Raw genomic sequence first — 22,439 nt, 5'->3', positions numbered from 1 at the left:
AACACTATCCTAACTATAACTACCCTGTGGTGACCGCCACTGGGTCATATATATACATGTGTATAGATATGTATATTATTTTTGTATGTCTTTCATTGCTGCTAATTGCTGGATTCATTTTACACCGACCACCTATATCACCAAATAGTTTCCAAATTACTCCATCAGGAGCCCCTCTGGCCAAGTTGTAATCACATCACCGTCATCAAAGAAGCCGTTCTTATCTTTCAATTAATTAAAATGCTGCCAATGAGAAAAAAATGTAATTTTCTATTATTAATGTCTTGCACATATATAGAGAGATACATAATTTTTTTCAAAACTTACCACTCAGGATGTGCATAATAGATCTGATTTATCCCTAATTCTAATTTTCCACTGAACAAAAGAATCTTTATTTTTTATATGTGGTACTTAACATAATTTAGAAAGCTTGGAGACAACTGAACTAACAAAGTAGGGTAGGGTGGCTTTATAGATAATGCAGCAGTGCTTGAAGGTTACTTGGACTGCAATGATAGCCAAAGACATTCTTTCCGTATGGGAGGAAAATTATTTTGATGAGCTGACCAATGTGGCAGCAGAATGTAAGACGGCTTTAGGGGGCTGGATAAGATTGATGAGCCCTGAATAGGATGGAGTTATCAACTTCACCATGGCATGCACTGCTGTTTTTGTTGTTTGGCAATGAAATACTTCCTCTTTTTGGAAATCTCAATTTCTAAGGGTGTTTACAGTGTCAAATTGCATGTATACACTTATTATGAAAGTACATTACTTCTTATTAGTGTTTACTTCATATTTAGTCTATATTTATATCCAGTGTAAAGAATTTGGTATGCTTTGCACTCATTAATATAAAATGGACAGACAGGGCAAAACATTAGCAGTCGAGGAGTTTTGAAACATCACCCTCCAAAGTGACTTAGCTGAACAATCTCCTCAATCACAATCATATGCACTCTCGTTTTGCATTTAGTCTTCCCAGTTACTTGTTCTCCGCCTTAGCTTTGACGTTCAACAAGACTATCATATGATATTTCTATGGGATAAATCTGTCCCTCGTTTTGTGAACTTGTACAAAAATGCTCCTGTTAGACTTGGCATCTTTGATGTGGTCTCTCCTAACTTTTTGCCTCTGCTTTCCAGGTTGTTGCTGTGTGCTGGACTTTGTTTTTGCTGTTTTTGTTACTCTGGGCACTTTACCACTGCTGACCAGTGCTAAAGTGCAAGTGCTGCCTTTGTGAAATTGTATGTGTATTTGGCTTTTCCATAATTGGCATATTTGATTTACTAGTAAGTCCCTAGTAACGTGCACTAGAGGTGCCTAAGGCCTATAAATCAAATGCTACTAGTGGGACTGCAGCACTAATTGTGCCAGCCACATAAGCAGCCCTGTAAATATGGCTCAGTCCTGCTACTGCAGTGACTGTGTGTCCAGTTTTAAACTGCCAATTCGACTTGGCAAGTGTACCCAGGCCCAAACCTTCCATTTTTTATACATGTAAGGCACCCCTAAGGTAGGCCCTAGGTAGCCCCATGGGCAGGGTGCAGTGTACGTCAAAGGTAGGACATGTAGCGATGTGTTTTTACATGTCCTAACAGTGAAATACTACCAAATTCAATTTTCAGTGTTGCAAGGCCTATCTCTCTGATAGGTTAACACGGGTCTGCCTTTAAATATCTTTTAAGTGCAGTTTACCTTTGAGAGCAGATCGAAATATGGAGTTTGGGGACTCTGAACTCACAATTTAAAAATACATCTTTTAGTGAAGTTGATTTTTAGATTGTTAGTTTGAAAATGCCACTTTTAGAAAGTAGGCATTTTCTTGCTTTAACCATTCTGTGACTCTGCCTGTTTGTGGATTCCCTGTCTGGGTAAGACTGACATTTTGGCTGTGTGTGCCTCTCCTCTAGACAGTGATACAAAGGGAGCTTATCCTGATGACCCATCTGAACTATAGTGGAGGTAGGAGTGGTCACTTACACATGAATGGGCTTTGCCTGCCCTCACATGATGCAGTCTCCAACCCTCCTGGTGTGTTTTTTTCTGGGGCCTATCCCAGGCAAGCCAGGATCCTGTACACAGCAGGGACTTTTCTTTGAAGTTGTGCAACTTCAAAGACAGAAAGGGATATAAGTAGTTGACCCAAAACGCCAGAATTTAGATTACTTCAAGATTCACTTCTGGAACCAAGAGGAACCTCTGCTAAGGAGAGGAGATGAAGAGCTGAGGGGAAGTTCTGCCTCTGCCTATGACTGTGTTTTGTTGGGCTATCCTGCAGTTGCTGCTTTTGCCTGAGGAAGTGGACAAAGACTGGACTTTGTGGTATATTTCTGCTTAAGAAGAATCTCTAAGGGTTTACACTTAACTTGCCCCCTGTTCTGAAGTCTCAGGGCCATCAAAGACCTCTTCTACCAGCACCTGGATTCTCTGCTGAGACTCCTGCTCTGCCAAGTGATGCCTAATCCAGTACCTAGGCTCTTGAAAGGAGAAGCTGGTGGAAAACCAAGATGATCCAAGGAAACCGACTTCGGACGACTCCGGACTGACACCGCTGCCAGATCCCGTGATGCCACCTGCAACTGAAGCTGTAGTCCTCGCTGGAGTGCAACGACCTCTCAGGCCATACTCTGGTGCAGCTTTGCTGAATTCGGCGAGTCCGTGGAAGTTGCTGCCCCACGTCGTGACCGCTGGATATCTACTCCACGAGAAATGTGTGGATCCAAAGCTTTGCACCAATGCCACCTCACCTCCACCATTCCGCAGCCGGATCCAATGCCTCTTTGTGATGCCTCCGCTCTGCAGCACCGGAGCTGACACTGCACCGGGTCCTGTGACACCGTGATCCTTGACTCTGTGTACCGGGTTGTTTCCTCATTTTCACAAGGTACTGTACCTTGGGGTCCATGTGACTCCATGACCGGTGCCACTGGTGTCAGGTTGTTGGTAACTACTCCATCATGACGCTGTGATATCACCAATTCAAAGCATTTGTGTTTCTAGGAGCTATATTGAAGTTTAATCTTTAAAAATTCATAACTTTGCTTATGTATGTTGGCTTTTTGTCATTTTGGCCTTGTTTTGCTCAGATATATATTGGCTATTTCGCTAACCTGGTGTTGAGTCATTTTGTATTGTTTCCTCTGTATTACTGTGTGTGTTGGTATAAATACTTTACACATTGTCTCTGGGTTAAGCCTTTCTGCTCCTGCCAAGCTACCAAGGGGGCGAGCCGGGGTTAACCAGATGTGTTTCTCCTTTGCCCTTACTACAGTGAGGATCCTTGCGTGGACAGGAGGTAACCTGACTACCAACCAAAGACCCAATTTTTCACAGCTCCCCTCTCAAATAGGCAGCAGCAAAGCCTAGAATTTTAGAATACAAAATTTCAATGGAACGTCAATTCTTCCCTTAGAATGCAGAGACAGTAGAGCAGGCCATGCTTTGTCAAAGGTGGCCAGAATCCATCCTGCTAATTGCTAAATGTAATTGTAATCAGTGTTGCTCTGACATTTGCAGCATTATTTGCAGAGTAAGAATTCTGTGTTCCTTAAGTAAAGGCTTCATGAGTTCACAGTTAATGCCACCTGATCTAGCACTGGAGCTTTTCATTTTCCTCTTAGCACTAGGGATGCGTTGGTGCTTGGCAGCTCAATTTAGCGCCAGCACAAAGGGAAATGCAGGGATGCGTCATATTCTAATAGATGCAGATAATAGATACAGCGTATCCCTGTGTTTCTAAAGTGACACAGCGCGGCACTGCCAATTTTGGCACAGCACTGCGCTGTACCACTTTTTAGTAAATCTGGCCTTAATGTTTAGGTAGATACAAATCACAATGCGAAATCAGTGACTGCTTTGTATTGACAGATTCGAGTTCTCCAGTAACAAAATTGGGGTCTAGCCTTTGTATTCTCTGGGTGTATCAATATATCAACCTGTCCCTCAATCAAACAGGATTTGGTAAGGAAGTGTTTCACTTCAGACACTTTAATGGCTCTCTTTTACTGGGAAAAACTTCCCAAGTGAAACAAAACTGCCATCAATATTCCTGTTCTCTCAGCTGTTTCAAGTCTTCAGCCATACAGATCACAATCTATTATGGTACAAACTGAAGAACCTTGGCATTAACAATGCCTCACTGAAATAGCTTGCCCAATTGCATGCCTTTCCTGGGCCAAGGTGTGCCTGCCGGTTGAGGAAGACTTTCATCTGAGATTCAAGCTGTACAGGACTTTAAACAAGGCTGTTTCGTTTGTGTCTATGACCCTGATATTGGAATACATTTTAATAATGAGTAAATTATGGCCCCACGCTTTCTAGGCCAATACATTCATTATACTATGCATGCTGATGACCCAGTTTTCTTGGCCTGTAGTGGCCAACCTTCCATATATCTAGGCCTCCATAAATCTAGACGTCCATTAGGTCCGTTGGTACCTTAAGGCGGAACAACAGGTTCAATCATCTAAATGCTAACATTAAAAAGGAGAAAACCTGAATTTTGGACCCGGTACAATATTCAACTTCTAATGCCTCGAAGCAAAGAGCTGGTAGTAAACATTCTCTAAGACTAATTGGGGCTCTCCTTCACTCCTAACCTTAAAGGTAAACCCGTTTATCTTGCAAAAAGGACTAATGCGTTAGCAAGTGCTGGTAACTTGAAACACTTCTGTAACACGTGCCCAAGTAGGAATGCAAAGCCTCTTCTGAGTGCCACCCTTGCAAAAATGATTTCCTCAATAATACATGTCATGGTTGAAGATATGCAAAGGCATATGAGTCATCTAAGCTTGAGTAGGGTAACAGTTGTGAAGAAACCTCTCAATCTAAAGCACTCCACCCCGCAGGCACATCTCTGTCCTATTAGATGCCACACTATTAAAAACATATTCTGGGTGAGAGGACAGTCTACTGATGCTGGGTGATCTAATAATAGACCAGGAAATGTTCCTCTGTTCAAGAATGGCACTAGTTTACAGGCCATACTCCAGAATTACAATCAGTTTCACTGTACAGCTGCCACCAACATGTCTGGATTTTCTGTTAAACAACAGCTTAACAATGCGACCAAAAACAATGTGTTCATTGCTGACTCTGAGATAGTAACCAAGTTGAAAAGTGGGCTTCGTCTAGGAGGCTCCTTCGATCTGGGTCAGCAGGAAAGATGTCGGAGCTGCAGTTCTTGCATTTCAGAATGTTACACCTTCCCATAAATTTACTAGTTCCTGATTGTAAGAACTGGAGAACTACTAGTACAACTATGAATTGTAATTATTGTAAACCGTGTAGAGCCAAGTGGGAATCATTTAAAGCCAGTTCTTATTGCAGCAGGTATATTCACAAGTAATGCAGCTACAAGGCAACGGTAACAGAACATGCAGAAGAACTTTTGAGTACTCTGAAATAAGCTTCAAAGTTTTTGCCCACTTTGAGCTACCCGTACATTGAGGCCCTCATTAGGAGTTTGGCGGGTGGAAAAGGCTGCCCGCCAAAATCCTGCAGGTCAGGAGACTGCCAGTGCGGTCTCCTTCCTGCTGGCCCTATTATGAGATTCCCACTGGCCCAGCGGGAAATGCACAACAACATTGTCCGACCGCGACCATGACCCTGGTGGTCTGATGACCACCAGGTTCATAATGAGGCCCTGAATATTTTAAGATGGTGAGGAGCTTGTTTAAAACTGCTGTTTCAAAGTTTCTGGGAACAGACCCGATGGATCTTCAGTTGCCCTCCGTGACTTAGGGTTAACGGGTGACTCTGTGAAACTTGGAGAATGGACATGTATCCCTCAAACCCACCCATGGGCTTTACTCATTTATCAGAAAAATGTATAGAAACAATAGCAACTGCAAGACAGTTTGCAGGTTTTTTGTCTGAGAGGTCCTTACTGAACTTCCCCCTCCCAAAACCCCCTCCAACATTGTTAGACTTGTTAGGGCATTAAAATAGGTGAATGCTAAAAGGGTGGATATTATAAAAACACAAAACATTGTGCAGACAAGCTAAGATTCTTGTTTTCTAATAAAGTGTAGAACCTCCATGCAAACAATTTTATAGCCCTCAAGTCTTCACCTTCCAGTTGTCCATAGCGTGCTTCTTATCAGTACAAATATCCTTCTGAATAGAAATTCGAGACCAGATGTCCCATTCACAAACTAGGGAGGTGCACTTTGCACACCGACCGGTATGCAAATGAGACTACCGTTTGCTACACAACCTACATGATACATCAGATCATGAGTGTATCACAAAAGACCTATCTCATGAATATTCATTTTCAGGTCACAATTTGCAATCCCCTATGATTGGCTGTAAGAGAGGTCTTGAGAGCAGCAGAGGTTTCTGGGAGTGGGCGGAGGGGCCATGCCCATGCAGGTAAATGTGACACATGGTAATTGAAAAAAGCAATTACCATTCAACCTTTTCAAACTATGGTAAAAGCATTCAGTGCTTTGGCCTGCCTAGTCCGTATTCTGCAAAACTGATGTCAGGCAATATTAGTTAGACACCTGCGCTAGTGGGCAGGTGCCAGTTGACAGCAGGGAAAGTTAAGAAAGCAGAAGGGCTGACAAGCTGTCAGCCCGATTCTGCTATAAACGGGGTCCTCTGGGACTGCCCACAAATTACGCTTAAAAGCGTCACATTCTGAAGCGGCCCTGGGCCTCTAAATTATCAGCCCTGTACCTCCAGGGCTGCTTGTCTGTCACCAGCTGCTTTTTACCACCCCTCCCTCTTCAAGTCGTCACAGGGTGACATATTTAAAAGTCCTTTCATATATGATAATCAAGAAAATGGAGTTTTGATTAAATTAAATATTTGCCTAAGATCACACATTTTAAGTAGGGTAGCCATTATTTATCCTAATTTTCTGGTTTCACTTTGTACCAATCAGCCACTATATGGGTATCTATTTGTCTTTCATTATGCTAAGGATTTGTTTTTAACCTCTTTGTTCAGTTTTTATATATAGATTTTATCTTGAGCAAACTCGACCCAAAGTAATTTAAGCGCTTTCATGAGCATCAATGACATTACATTGTCACATTCAATGTTTTATAGGCACATGTGAGATTAAGCCATTTGCCACGAATCACCGTATGAGAATTTAACCTGGTTCCCCAGTTCCTAATTCAGCAGCTCTGACTGTAACACCACATCCTGGGTAGAGGGAGGGTGGCAGGATAAAGCCAGTATAAGAACTCTGTTTTTTGTCAATTTATCACAGAAATGTTGTTGAATATTGTACCGAAACCCACCAATTTTCAAAACTTTTCTCCGGGAGAACCCCTCGAACCTACCCCCCCCCACCAATAAACACTAGCCTTGCTCATGCAACAATTGATTCACTGGTTTTAAGCCCAACTACTTTCGAATTTCACCAGCTGCCCATACTTGAAAGTCACAGCAGCCTTCCGTCCCTACAATTTCTTCCACCTCTAGATAACTGCCTGCTCCTCATGAGGTTGCAGAGGAAATTCCTAAAGTGGAAGCTTTCCCAAAAGGGCAGATTACTCTTTGTGAAACAGTTACCAGGCAAATTCGGGTATTAGTAAATGAACAATGGTTTGTTTCTGCAATTGCGGTCATAAACCATTGGTACATCCCATTCTGAAATGCAAATAGGAGAAAGGGTGCCTCTATCAGGCCACTTCTTTTGTGAACAGGAAAGGGTCATAAAAGCACTTTACTGAGCCAAGAAAAAGTTTCTGGCTCATAAAAGTGTTTTTGTACATTGTGAAAAGCCTTTTGTGGTCACAAACCCTGTGATGTATATATGAATGTATGTATTTATTTATTTATCTATGTATATGGTATTTCTATAGCACTGACCTAGCTAAAAGGCAGCAAAGCACTGCACAAGATCAAAAAAAGGTTAACATCAGAACTGGGGAGGTCCTGAGTAATACAGGCATGTTGTTCCATATCCTAGGCACATTGATGGAAAAAGCTTGTTGTCTTATTTTTTTCTTTTTATATTCCTTAGACAGCAGTCTAATGGTGTCCTGGCTGTGGGTGTGCTGAGAACCACCAGAGATGGTGAACTTGTATGCAAGATAAACAGGGGTGCTGGCCGTGGTGACTTTGTAAATTATGCAGCTGGTTTTGGTGATGGTGAAGGTCTACAAGGGGAGCCAATGGAATTCCTTCTGAATGGGGATGATGTGTCCTTCAGGCCCAGGATAAGCCATGCTTTGGCCTTTAGGATACCCTAAGGGATGTTAGTGTGGAGTCCGGGGAACTGTGGAGTAGGGCATTACCACCAGGCAGATGTGAGAGTGTAAGGTCTTTAACAGCAGTTCTGGGATTTCTTTCTGGAAGACACAGCTTGACTTTCTTTAGAAGAAAGGGCTGGGACCAGGCTATATTTTTTTGGGTCATGTGTGTTTTGGGGGAGAGATTGGTGATCAGGGTGAATCCAAGTGATTTCACACACTGCGAAAGTTGTGGTTTAAAGCCATCCTGATTCATGCCAATTGAACCAGGTTTGTACTGTATCTTGTTCATTGCTGTTGGCAAATAAAAGCAATTCTGTCTTGGTTAGGTTGAGCTTCATGTAGGTGCTAGACATCCTAGCGTGTAGGTAGTGGGAGCAGTGTTTGAGGCATTGAATGTCTGAAGTAGAGAGATATTCAAGTAGGCTAGTGTATGATTGGTATATTGGTGAATCTTGATGGTGTTATCTGTGAGTAGCGCACCAAGAGGTTCCATATAAAGGTTGAAGATGACAGGACATAGTTTGGAACCGATGGGACTCCACACAAGATAGAGATCTTTTGTGACCTGGAGGTTCCCATGTAAAAAAACTAGCATTGGTTGGAAAGGTAGAAGTGGAACCAGGGAAAGACATTGCTGGTGAATCCCATTCACTATTCAAGGGTGCATATGATGGTGGGATGAGGCAACTGAAAGGTCCAGAAATTTCCAGAGGCAGACACCCGGTGATTTTGCAAATCACAGGTTTGTGACCATAAAAGGATTGCATCTGGCCTCCCTTCCCCCTGACATGAAGTCCACTCTCCACATTTGCTCGACAAGAGTGCGTTCCTAAAACATTCCCATAAATGAAAAACACAAGAAAGAAGAAAAGTTAATTTCCTGGTGAAGTGATGTGGTAACTATACATCATAGGCAAGGCAGCAGGTGGCATGGTACCCACATATCATCGACAATATTCATATATAGTCTAATCATTAAAACTAATTTGCATTAAGGAGTACTGGCCGTCAATATAAAAGTAAATAAATGCCTACAACAGTAGGGGAACAGGTGGTCTGTAAAGGAACTCCTTGGTAAACAATACATACATTGTCCATGATTAACAGGCACACATTTCTTATATAAGCCAAGGTGAAAGGTCATGGGTAAAGGTTTATAGGTGAAAGGTTTATGAATCCTGTACCCAACTGGATATGGTTGTCATAATTTCACGAATAACATCTCAATGAAAAATATGCAGTGGGTCTCCCGAAAGCACATTTGAAAGTGATGCACATTCAGCAGCTTTATGTATGGCACAAAGTGGCTCTAACCATCATTACCCTGACTATGTTCTCTGGTATTACAAAAAACATTGCAAAGAAGAGGTGATGGGGGCACAGTCGTTTTTATAACCTGGTCTTATGACTTACAAATGTGTTCCTAGATTCATATCACGACTCCACAAAGAAACAAACATATATAAAATAATGGAAATATATTTTTATGTTTCACACTCCTTTCTGATTGAACATTATATATTCTTTGTTACTACAGATCCTCCAGAGAGTCCAACTAATTTAATGTGTTTCTTATACAAGCAGTCACAAAGCCTGCTGTGTACTTGGGAAACTGGAAGGCACACCCACATAAATACAAATTACACCGTTCATTTAACCAAGTAAGTTCCTAGAGTAATATCTGCATATGTTCTTGTTTGCAAACTACTATGTTTTTTGGCACTTGCCAATGAGTTTGTTAGCACTTTCTAATTATAGTTTTGCATTATATTTTAGATAATGTCATAATATTCTTGGAAGGTATGTGGCTGCTGTCATACAATATTTGAAACAATTTTTTATTACAGTCTAATTGTTACTGCCTACTTGCTCTAATATTGAGTTTTAATGCCACAGTGCATGCTGCCATAGAACACCGCGTCTTTCCCAGCCTGTGTACCCGCCAATGACTAGGCCACACAGAGAGCTGCAAATCACATGTCTTTATTCCTTTGTGTGTACCTGTGAATTCCAACATTCTAAACCAAACTTTCATTAAATTACATTCTAGCGGTTATGCCACACTGATACGAAGTCTGCTGGAACCAGAATCATCTAAACCATGCGAGATACATCTCCCACGCTGTTAAATTAAAAATTGCACATTTGTTTGAAAATCATGAGTCATACACATATATATTGAAACATATACAAATATATCTCTTCAATCAATCTTCTTTGTGCTTTGATCATCTCACCTGATCTGGTAACTGGAAGTTGTAGATTGTCATCTTCAGGATCAAAGATTATTAAAGATGGTAAGGAATCAGCAACAGTCACTGAGTGTCAAGAATCAGTGTTTCTTTCACCATCTTGAGTTGAAGTTTGATGAAAAACAGGCCTGAGGTGAGAAGAGACTCTGGTAATAGACTTCCCAGGGTGCTGGGCAGTCACCATGTTTCCTTTGGTAGACACCACTTGAAAAGTTTCAGCACCAGATTTTCTTTTGTGTATCTGTTGAGCGATCACTACATCTCCTTTTCTGAAAGGAGGTCTTTTGCATGTCACATCTTGTCTGCATAAAGTTTAATTTTTCATTTTTTAACCAGGTCCCTTGTAGGAATCATGTTTTCCTTTTTATCTCTAATGTGGTCCATTGGTTAACTTGGTTGTCATTGCTCTCCCAAACATTAAAGTCACAGGACTTTCACCTGTGGTCGAGTGAGGTGTTGAACAATGCGCTCGTAGAGTAGAATTCAATACTGTTTTCAAGTTGAACTTCTCAAGAGTTGCACGCTGCACTGCTTTCTTTATTGTACTCATAAAACTATCAACAAGTCCTTTGGCTTGTGGCCAAAACGGTATAATCTTTTGGTGTTTTATATTCATATACTCCCACAATTCTTTAAATTACTGTTGAAGGTGGACCATTGTAAGACTTTTCAATGGCTAGTAGGCCCCATGCTGCACAGATGCCATCATGTTTTTTCAATTACTGGTTTATGAGCTATGGATAAGAGATCTTCACCTAATGGAAACCTTGAGTATTCATCAATCACCAGTAAATGATGTCCATCATCAAGTAGACCAAAGAAATGAATGGATATTCTCTCCCAAGCATGTTTAGGGAGTTCTGATATATTCAGAGTATGTTGAGCAACTTTGGTTGTCAGACAATTGAAGATGTGACAGGCCGTAAGTTCCTTTTCAACTCTTTGGTCTAAGTATGGAAGCCAAACTCGGTCACAGTGAGTTCTCTTTTTGGCAACAATATGCTGATGTCCTTTGTGAGCCACTTCAATCACTTTTTGTTGCAGATTCTTTAGAATCAGGACCCTCGTTCCCGTCAATATAACTCCTTTGTGAGGTATGGGCAATTAATCCTTGACATTTTTGTATTTTTGATATTCACCATCATTACTGAGAGGTTGAAGGTGTTTGTTCCACGACTGATGTGTAATTAGGTCTTTTAACTTCAGCAGGTCACGATCATCACTCGTGACAGTGAAAATCTGGGCTAACGATTCAGCAGCTGTGCACTTGACTTGATCATGAAATTGATGTAGGCCCTAGCCGTCTTGGATGGAGTACCATGACCTTGAATAGACACTCTCGAAAAGTAGTCAACCGGATTCTGATCCTTTCTTGCACAATTGTATCCTATATTTGCAATCTCAACCCCCATCGTTCAGTTTGAGGAGGCATCTTGCCTTTTGAACTACCAAAGATGGTCAGCAAAGCTTGATGATTAGTCATGCAGAAACACCTGAAAATGTTCACAAGCCCATACAACAGCAAAGCTTTCTTTCTTAGGCTGTGAGTGAGCATGTTCTGTTTGAGACAAATGTCTACTAGCATAGGATTTTTTTTAGGTATCTTGAACAGTAACTGTCCATTCCAAGAAAGGAACATATCATTGAAACATCTTACAGGAGTTCAGCATTTTTCAATAATTGTACTTTTGCAGGATCAGTTGTCATGCCCCCATCGAAAAAGATGTGGCCAAAAGAACTGCTACAAAAGTGGGGAGGGTTGACCCAGGGAACTTACCCTCCATTGGTTAGGGAAGTGTCAGGAGTTACCCCCACTGTTGAGCTTGTGCCAAGCATAAATGTGGTCCTGTAAGACACTTCTTTAGTATATTCTCTAGACCTGTGGACAAAACAGAGGAAGGACTGTACCTGCTGGTGAGACCTGTGAGGGGACCTGAAGGGCTGGTCCTGCTCCCACTTGCACCTACGGCAAAGAAGGGGCCTCAAAGTGTCAGTAACCTGTCCTCCTGTATGGCCACAGGCGACACAACAAGCTGCAAGAGGCATTTCTCCGAAGGTGCCCAGCTTCCCAGTAGTAACTGGACTTGGGCTGGACCATGCTGTTGGCCTCTTCCCGACACACGGAGACTAAGGGTGTGCAACATACACGTAATTTGCTGACCCTTGATTACGTGAAATGTCAGGAAAAATCTGGAAATTTACACTTAATTGCTTGAAATGCAAATCTGAGAAACTCATGAAATGTGTCCTTGTGTAAATTTTTGATGCAAGTATGAATTTAAGAATGCACATGAACAACAGCCACTCTCCTTCTGTTGTTCCCATGCATTTTCAGTAAATGTTTACTGGGAATGGTATGTTTCATGGACATTTTTACAGTGAATGCTATGTACTTCTGCAAAGTGCTATAAAGGCATAGTTGCTGGAATTTGCATAACAAGCATAACAGGAAATTCTCAAATTATGTGAATTACACTGGTCTAGTATGAATTCAACCATGATGACCTGAGAGTTTTTAAGTGCCTCTTCTGAGGTCCTGTGGACTATAGAAGTGTACATGTGTGGTTGTGTGGACCCCAGGGTCAAGTTTGGAGACTTTGGAAAACTTTTCTTCCAGAGCTTCAGTGGGACATGCCAGAAGGAGTATCAGAATGGCAATTCCACAGCATTGGACTGGATATCAACCTCATCTCACTTAAGGGCCCCTACATCTCAATAAAGCTGACTAAGGACCCAATGTACAACACCTTTTTGTGGTTCCAAAAGATGAAAATCTCCATTTGCGACCACAAAAAGGCCAGGTACGATGCACCATCCCTGTTTTGTGAGTCTGTACACAGTTACTGACTCACTAAATATTGATATTGCGACTCACAGTTTGAAAGAGGCACACCAATGGCATTTCTTCCTAATTGCGAGTCGCAGTGGTATGTATGATTGTTTTACAACCATGAATGCAGTCGTAAAACAATCTCAGTTAACACCAACTTCAAATTGGTGGTAACCCATTTGCAAACGGTAAGTGGTCCCCAAGGGACCCCTTCCTCTTTGTGGATGAATGCGAAAATGTTTTTTCAGAGCAGGCAGTCATCCCACGACAACTACCTACCCTGAAAAAATGAAAAGAAAGCTTTTCATTTTTGTTTTTGGAATGCATCCTGTATTCTCTCAAAGAAAACAGGATGCATTGTAAAACAAAATGCTTTATTAAAAAGCAATCACAGACATAGTGGTCTGCTGAGCCCAGTATCCCTGTAAGTGTGGTTATTTCCAATGGGGTCGCAAAATGCGACCTACCTTATGAATGTTAATGAGGTACGTCATTTGTGACCCCATTGGAAATCTCTAAATGCGTCTGAGACACATTTGTACATTTCATTTTGTGGGTCTCTAATTGTGATTCAGAATGAATCGCAATTAGAGACTCGCAAAATGAAATGGTCGTACATCTGGACCTAAGTCCCATTCTGCCTTGGGACTTCAGCGAGAAATCTCCAAAGCTCCAGAGCACTGGCGGGACCAACCTGCTTCAGGCTACTTACATATCAGCAGCTAAAAATTCAGCAGCAGCCAGCACAGGAAGGATTTTTCTGCTCAAAAAGTGATCATGTCCCATTCTTTGTTCGAATTGCGTTGGAAACATTGACGCTTTCTTTAAAAAAAGTGACAAAGCCCCTGTCTGAATTGGGATAAAGAAACTTTTTTGGCTTTTTGACTCCCAGACTTTCACTGGTGTATCTGACCAAGGCTCCATCGTGGTCACTCTAATATTGTTCCTTGGTCTCGGTCTACCGCGCCCATATAGTTACATTGTGTGCTTCATTTTTCTTGGTGCTCTTTCCACTTAAATTTAAATAAATTACTGTCTCTGCTTCCCCTTATTGGATTTCTGCTGTTTTGGTTTCATTTTGCTAATTACAATTTTTTCTCTTTTTATAAATTGAAGTTGGATTTTTATTCTGTTGTATATTTGACTTTTCAACTATTTTGGCACTTCTACATAATTTAAACATATTATTTAAGTTAAGCCTGCCTGCTCTGTGCCATAGCTACCAGGGAATGGCCACTGGTTTGAATTACTGAAACATTTGACTGGACCTAACAGATTAGTGACTTTATTACTTGTGGTAGACTTCCATCCATCACAGTTAATAAGTCATTTTTTTACATGGGTCTTGTATTTTGTTCCCAAGCACTTTTCTCTATTCTTCAACTGAAGTATCTGACAGTACTAGGGAAATACAAGGGAACAGGCAGTATCTACAAATACAATAAATGGAACATTTTTTCAGGTATTTCTTAGCATACCCATTCCAAAGTACCACAAAAATCAGCATGTCTGAATGGCTCAAAGTATATCACATTTATTGAATCGTCTCATTGCCAGTCCAAGGTCAGCAGTAGATCATTTGCCATTCTTCTTGGCTGGTACATTTTTGTACATGCAATTGCTGGTTTTCTGTGTGTGCCTATCATCTACATACGAAGATGTGCAAGACCACTCGACATAGGTAACTCTAGTTTGATAATTCCTTCCACAGTAACCGGATACATGTTCAGATAATCAAATAGAAAACTATTATATCATACTCTAATACAAGCCACAGCTGAATCCATGCACTAATCTCTTCAGATTATGCTGCAGCATGGAGACAACTTTTAGACATCATAGACTATGCCCTCTTGACCACAGATGAAGATGACTCCTGCTCACTTATATTGCTGTACCTGTCAGCTGCCTTCAACTCAGTTGATGAACCAACCCTCACACACACCTTGAGATCTTGAATGGGATTCACTGGCAAGGTCCTTCAGTGAATCTCCTCCTACCTTTCCAACCAACACTGTTATGTTTGCATGGGCACATCCAGGTCCCAAATGATCCCTATTATGTGCAGGGACCTCCTGGATTCCATACTGTCCCCTGTCATTTTAAACCTCTACCTGGGGGCCTCTTGGTGCTCTAATCACACATATCAGTTTCACCGAAATTACATAACTTCACTTGAAATTGTCTTCTGCTTCAGACATCCAATGCCTCAAACACTGCCTGCACATTGTCCAAACTCGGAAGCTCAATGAAGCTCAAATAATTTAAAAGAGAATTCCTGTTATTTACCAGCAACAACAAACAAGAAACAATACAAACTAGATTAATGATATGAACCTTGATGGTTTTGAGCCCCAACTTTCCCTGAATGTCAAGCCAATTTTATTCACCCTGGACACTAAACTTATGCTCAAGGAACACATTGCCAAAAACAAAAACAAAGACAGTATAGTACCATCTCTTTCCTCTGAAGAAATTAAAACTGTTTCTTCCAGAGAGTGACTTTGAACTGCTGTTCACTCCCTTGTCCTTTCACACATTTATGGTGCTAAAGCCCTGCTTCATGGCCTTCTAGATTCCACACTGGCACCCAGTAAAGGCATGCTACATGTAACAACATGCCTAATCCAGAGCCTAAAAATATGATCACCCATCCTGAAGGAACTCCATTTGCTCCCCTTACAGGTCACATCATCTTCAAAACCAGCTGCATAATTTACAAAGCAGTCACCACCTGCACCCCCCCCCCACATCTTTCAGAGAGGCTCGCTCACCATATTTTGTGGTTCTCAGCACACCTGCAACTAGGACACCATGAGACTGCACTGCAGAGGAAGAAATGTAACATAGGATAAAAAACAAGCAGTAAACCTATTACATCTGTACACCTCAGATCTGGTGCTGCATCCCTGTATAAATCAGGACTGCCCCAATGCTAATCCAATTTAGGAAAGAGTTGAAGACTCACCTCTTTAGAGGACAATATATCACAATGCTCGGTTTCTTCTGCTTTTACTGATTGAATGTGTTTCCCTTTGACTCTGTGGAGCTCTCCACTGACTTTTGACTAGGTTCTCAATATAGAAACACCATACACATGTGTCTGTGTGCCAAACTTCACAATCAAAAAGCTGGTAGTGGAAGGTACAAGGAAAATGCTTGCTCGCATTAATTTTGCTCCACCTGACTAAAGTTTATGTTTTTCTGCACCCAACTTTACCAGGTATGGATAAGCCTGACCCGATTTTGCAGCACCGGAAAGCTGGTTGAGAAAAATAACATGCAGCATTGGCTACATGAAAGTTTCATGCTGCCTTTTTGTAACGGGGAAAGCATATATTGCTTCCTACTGCTAAAAAAAAAGATTACCCTTTCCTCCCCTACTATCCTTGCCCCTTTCCTCAAACGCCATAGCCTCCCACCAACCCCTTCATACATTTACCACTTGCTGAGAGCAAGTAGTAAATGTATGCAGTAAAACCACAAAGGAAGGGCAATCTCTGTAGTTTTATGGCCAGAAAAATTATCCCCACATGGTAATTTCTCATTCAGTGGGGTTTTAGCTGCATTTGTATGGTACTGAGGTGATTTTACCCCACAGAGACAGCAAACTTACCTGGAGTTTTTAAAGTGCGGTAAAATCACCCCAGGAGCTTCCAACTCATAATTAGGGACTAAGTGGCAAATTGTATTAGACTTGTGTACAGGTTCCAGAGGAAGCAATGTTCTTTTCTGTCACCCGCCACTCTCATCAATGACCATATACATGGAAATATGAGAGCTAGTGTGGCAGAAGAGGGACAAAGGTAATCGGTTCCGAGTGAAAAAAGAAACAGAGGACTCCCCCACTTCTGCCTCGTGACCTGGCTGTTCAAGTAGATCTTCAAAATATAGTGACTATCTAGAAGGCAAAGAAAGGATATAAGTTTAGTGCCTGGATTTTCCGAAAACTGTAAAAATGGTACAATGTGATTTGAAATATCTGAACTCTTTTTCTGTGTAACCAGCCCTCGGTACTTCAGTGACACATTGTTAATTTCTTAAAAATAAACATGCAATTTATAAGTATTTGAAATATACATGCACACCAATATTCCTTTCCATGCTTTTGATACTTCAAGTGTCATCACTACTCACTCCCCTGTAAAACATGCAATTAAATCTGGAAAGATAACTCTTGGAAATGGGGTCTTTGGTTAGTAGTTAGGTTACCCCCTGTCCAAGCAAAGACCCTCACTCTAGTCAGGGTAAAGGAGAATCACCCTCAGTTAACCCCCGCTCACCCACTTGGTAGCTTGGCACTAGCAGGCAGGCTTAACTTCAGAGTTTAGGTGTAAAGTATGTGTACCAACACACACAGTAACTCAGTGAAAATACTACAAAATGACACAACACAGGTTTAGCAAAATAGGAAATATTTATCTTAACAAGACAAGACCAAAACAACAAAAATCCAACATACACAAGTCAAGTTATTAATTTTAAAAGCAAAAGAGTATTAAATCCTTGAGAAAACAGTAAAAACAATGTTAGCATTGAAAAGTATCAAGGTAGCGTCACAATAACACACACGGGCGAGTGTGCGTCAGAAAAGGCTAACGCTGCATCTATTTCTCACCCGCTAGCAAGACCGTGTGTTGTTCTCCTCCTCCGGTCGGGTCTGCGTGGGTCATTTTTCCTCTCTGCAGGAGAGCGATGCATCGATCCGGGCAAGCACTCGGGTCCGGGCAGGCTTTGCTTCATTTTTCCAGGCACAGCGAGGTTTGCGTCGAAAATCCTGCTGCACGGTATCAGCAAATCCACGCTATGTGGGTTACAATGTTATCAGCCTCCGTCAGCAGGTGTTGCACGTCGTTTCTCCAGATGCGTGCGTCGCTCTTCCAGCTGTGATGCACGTGGAGCATCAATTTCTGCCACAAAGCTGGCGGCGCGTCGTTTCTCAGCCGCCTCTCAGAAGATGCGTCAAAATTTTCCCTGCACGGTGGTCTGTGCGGGGATTTTCAATCTTGGTCTACCGGCTTCACCTTCCAAGGCCCCAGGAACTGGATAAGGCACCACTTGGCCGGGCAGAAGTCTCAGCAGAGAGTCCAGGTGCTGGCAGGAGAAGTGTTTGATGGCCCTGAGACTTCAACAACAGGAGGCAAGCTCAGGAACAGCCCTTGGAGATTTCTTCACAAGCAGGAAAGCACAACAAAGTCCATTCTTTGTCCCCTTGCACAGGCAGAGGCAGCAACTGCATGATAGCTCCACAAAGCACAGTCACAGGCAGGGCAGCACTTTTCCTCAGCTCTTCTCCAGGCAGAGGTTCCTCTTGATGTCCAGAAGTGATCTAATTTTTCAGGGGTTTGGGTGCTCTTCTTATATCCATTTTGGCCTTTGAAGTGGGCCTACTTCAAAGGAAAACCCCAGACACAGACCAGGGGGTTGGAGACTGCATTGTGTGAGGGCAGGCTCAGCCCTTTCAAGCGTAAGTGACCACTACTCTCCTCCCTCCTAGCACATATGGCTCATCAGGATATAAAGGCTACACCCCAGCTCCCTTTGTGTCACTGTCTAGAGAGAGGTGCAAGTGCCAAGTGCATGTGCAGTGCTGGGGCCCCCTTGTACACCATCTCCGCCAGCTGTTTCATGGCGGTACTACCTCCATGAAATCGCTGGTGGAGAGGGGAGTCGTAACCCCCAGCTACCCTGGCAGATTAGGACCGCCAGCACAGCCAGACCGTCCTGTGGTGGAAAAGTGGCAAAGCTGGCAGTCAGACCGGGGCACTACCACCACAGTCGTAATGTGGCAGTCGGACCGCCACATTGGCGGCAGTCCGACCACCACTGCGACCCTGGCGATCTTAAGACCGCCAGGGTCATACTGAAGGCTAAAGTCTTTAAACATTTTCTTATTTATGGGTATTACAATATTATAACCTGGGAACCATTCTTATTATTTAACTTTTAAAGATCTCTATTCTTTTGATACAGAGTACCAACAAATCCCGAATACTGGGGGAATAAGGAAATGGAATGTACATGTTAAAAGAGGTCATACACTTGACTATGTGTAGACATGGACGTACGTATCCATCAGTGCTTAATATGTAAGAAAAAAAAAAAAAAAAAGGAGCCAGGGCCGAAGTTATTTCTCAAGAAACCACTGAAGTTTGCACCACTCATGGCCGCTTCCAGCACTGCAAGGTGCCAGGACCAACTGCTAATGTTCAAACTCCTAAACGTCCAGCCCTGGCTAAGCAAAGTTGCAAAAATGCCCTGGATGCGCTGATATTATCCAGTTTAATGTACATTGAATGGTAAACACTTGCTCATGTGCTCAGTTGAAAAATAAACAAACATTGTCACCATGTGGTGACCCGTCATAAGTGCTTAGGTTACGAATTAACGCCGAGCACCGTCAGACACCGGGTCAAATTAAGAACTGGTATCTAGTTTGCATTATGGAAAACCAACAGAGTCCAGAGAGTTGCACTACGGAAAGTTTTCTCTGCGATTCAAAGCTACCAGCTGTATTGGTCCATGTTGCCTTCCTCTGCGTCAACAGACCTCTAAACATATAAAAAAAGAAAAGTTTCAGCTTTTCAATACGTGGTCAGGAGGTGGCAGCCGTTTCCGAGGCTAGCGGATATTAAGCAGTAGTTCGGATGTCTGACTCTTCTATAGCTCCGCCCGGTTCTAAAAACTGTTTGCTCAAGAGTAGAAGTGTAACTTGTGGACTGAAAAAGTTGCATTTCTGCACTTAAATTCCAGATTCTCAAAGTCTGAATTTGCAAATGTGCCCTTCAGACATCCCAGAATTAAAAGTGCGGAACTCGGTTTGCAGATTTCTCCGCAGTGATAAGTGATAGAGCGTTCCGTACTAATAATTTACCTGTATTTGGACGCTCTTTAGGCCGATGAATCTTTTGGCTAAGTGGGACTCTCCTTACTCTATATCGGTCATTTAATCAAATCAATAATCAATAACGAACATAAGCAATACCCTGATCAACATAACACTTAACAATTAATCCAGAATACATTTCGGCGAACCCTGACCTTTCAGTCAGGAATAACCACACCAGTTTATTCAAAGTTAGTGAATTTATTTCCCTATATTAACAAAGCTAGCACAATATAGATGTGTCTCAACACCAAATGATAAACATAAATGAACATTAATAGCTGTCCATAACGACGGAACAAGTGCAATCTATGCAGCATTTGAATAACAAGGCATTCGATAATAGCAATGCAAATCACTAAAACTATAACCTGTAATGAGCTAATTGCATACATTTAGTCAGCATAACAAGGTCTCAAATTGCATCGTGCACCAAAAGGAATCCTCATCTAACCTCAAATTAGCATCGGCACGTGGGACTTCATGCAAAAACAATTTAGCAACATTAATTTGGAAAACTCCTAACTAGGGCTCTTATCAAAAATCAGCAGTTGGTTACCTAAAAGAAACACAATGCAGTTGTATAATTTCCTTTCATATTTACCAATTACAATCAGCATTCAAGGAAGTCTTCGTCTCACAGGTACCGTTTCTCGATCAGCATGGGTACCGTTTCGATCAGCATGGGACGGGGCAAAGGGGCAGGGGTGGACGGGGCAATTGCCTCACGGCGGCAAAATAAAACTACTTCTTCATGCAAAGGGATCAAAGTTAAAGTCTCTAGGGCAAGAATCATTTAAAGTCTCTTTCTCTCGATTAGAGAAAGCATCAAAGTCTCTTTCAAAATGGCGTCGCAGCAAGGTGGGCCATAATAGCTGCAATGTCCTGCAAAATGGCGGGTATCGAGCTGGTAATAGCTACTTTCTTCTCGTGCACCTGGTTTTTATAGACAACAGTTCAAATCCAGTAGGGTCTTCCATTGGAGGGTTCATAGGTTGACTTCAAATTGTCCAATCAAAAATAACAGTTCTCAAGCTTTTACTTAAGCATACATTATCCTTGGAGACGGGTACGCAAGTTGCAACATTTTATACCAATTAACTCACTTTCAGAGCTTCCATTGTCCGCACCTGCAGATCGACCTTGGAGCAAAGAGAAAAATGCCAAGCTGGCACGAAACCTTAAGATAAGCATGTGAACGATCTCAGTGGAAAAGTACAGCTTCAAGCAAAATACACGTTTATTAGCACATTGGAAAAATACGAGCATCTAAATCGTGAGACCAGGCAACTAGGCCAAAGCCTCCACTAAAGTTATGCTAAGCTAAAACATTTCAAACAAGCAAATCGTAGTATACGTTTACGATTATGTCGGATTAGTGCACTTCTAATACATCACGTTATATAAAGCACGCTTATAAATGTTGGCAAACTACTCTGAGGGCACATTTTGTCCCCGTACAATCTTTATTAGTTCGGTTAAAGTCACACATGATTATTGCTACACTACGTTTAAGCGCTAATAAATGTAAAACCTTCATTTCAGCTTCATCATAAGTGACCCTTGTGGTTGGGAGAGGAGGTGTCCGCGATGGATTTTTAGAACAGGCAATGCCACGTATGTGAAGATCATTTACCTCTACTTTCAAATTCTCATTAGGTGGAGCAGCAAGTATGGCAAAGTGCGCGCGACCCCACCATTTCTACAACGACATAAACACCTTAGCAGTGAAAAAATGTTTCCACGTCAACCAAAAAACATAGACAAAAAGTATTTAATTTTAATTAGTAAGCTTCACCACACATGTATGGATTTTCCACAGTACAAACAATCTGTACATATTGGGCCCTTTTTCAAGTTGCACGGTACGGGCGTGGTGCAACTCTGGTACCATGAGGGAAAAACCTACCAGTATCCGCAGTTACAAGCAAATCTACACACAATGGGGAATAACCGAGATGAATTGGTTGTGCTAGGTCAATTACACACCGAGCTCGCAAATTCTGAGGATTAACACTGCCATTTGCAACCTGTCAGCAGGGTTCAGCGCAGGTTGTGGGAGTGGTGCGTGTCCTTCTTGGCTTTGGGAGGGGAGCAGCAGGGGCTGACTGCACTTTCACTGGCTGCAGCATCACCGGGACTCGTGATCTAGCGCAATAGTATCCCATAAAATGTATTAGTGCCGTAGAGGTCTGATAAACAGGCATATATCAGGAATACAATTAGGACATTTGCCTGGAATGGATTA

General features: G+C 42.0%; 1 protein-coding gene across 1 annotated transcript in view; it reads left to right on the top strand.

The window, feature by feature from the left end:
- IL23R (interleukin 23 receptor) overlaps window positions 1-22,439 on the top strand; it is a 469,105-nt gene that overhangs the window by 96,055 nt on the left and 350,611 nt on the right. The window contains exon 5 of the mRNA XM_069232471.1: window positions 9,761-9,884. Coding sequence (XP_069088572.1) covers window positions 9,761-9,884 — 124 coding nt within the window. The remainder of the gene's footprint in view (window positions 1-9,760; window positions 9,885-22,439) is intronic.

Source organism: Pleurodeles waltl, chromosome 4_2 (assembly GCF_031143425.1).
Source record: "Pleurodeles waltl isolate 20211129_DDA chromosome 4_2, aPleWal1.hap1.20221129, whole genome shotgun sequence".
In the NCBI taxonomy this organism is placed as follows: domain Eukaryota; kingdom Metazoa; phylum Chordata; class Amphibia; order Caudata; family Salamandridae; genus Pleurodeles; species Pleurodeles waltl.
The sequence above is the reverse complement of the archived record's forward strand: the minus strand, read 5'-3'. Positions and strand labels throughout refer to the sequence as shown.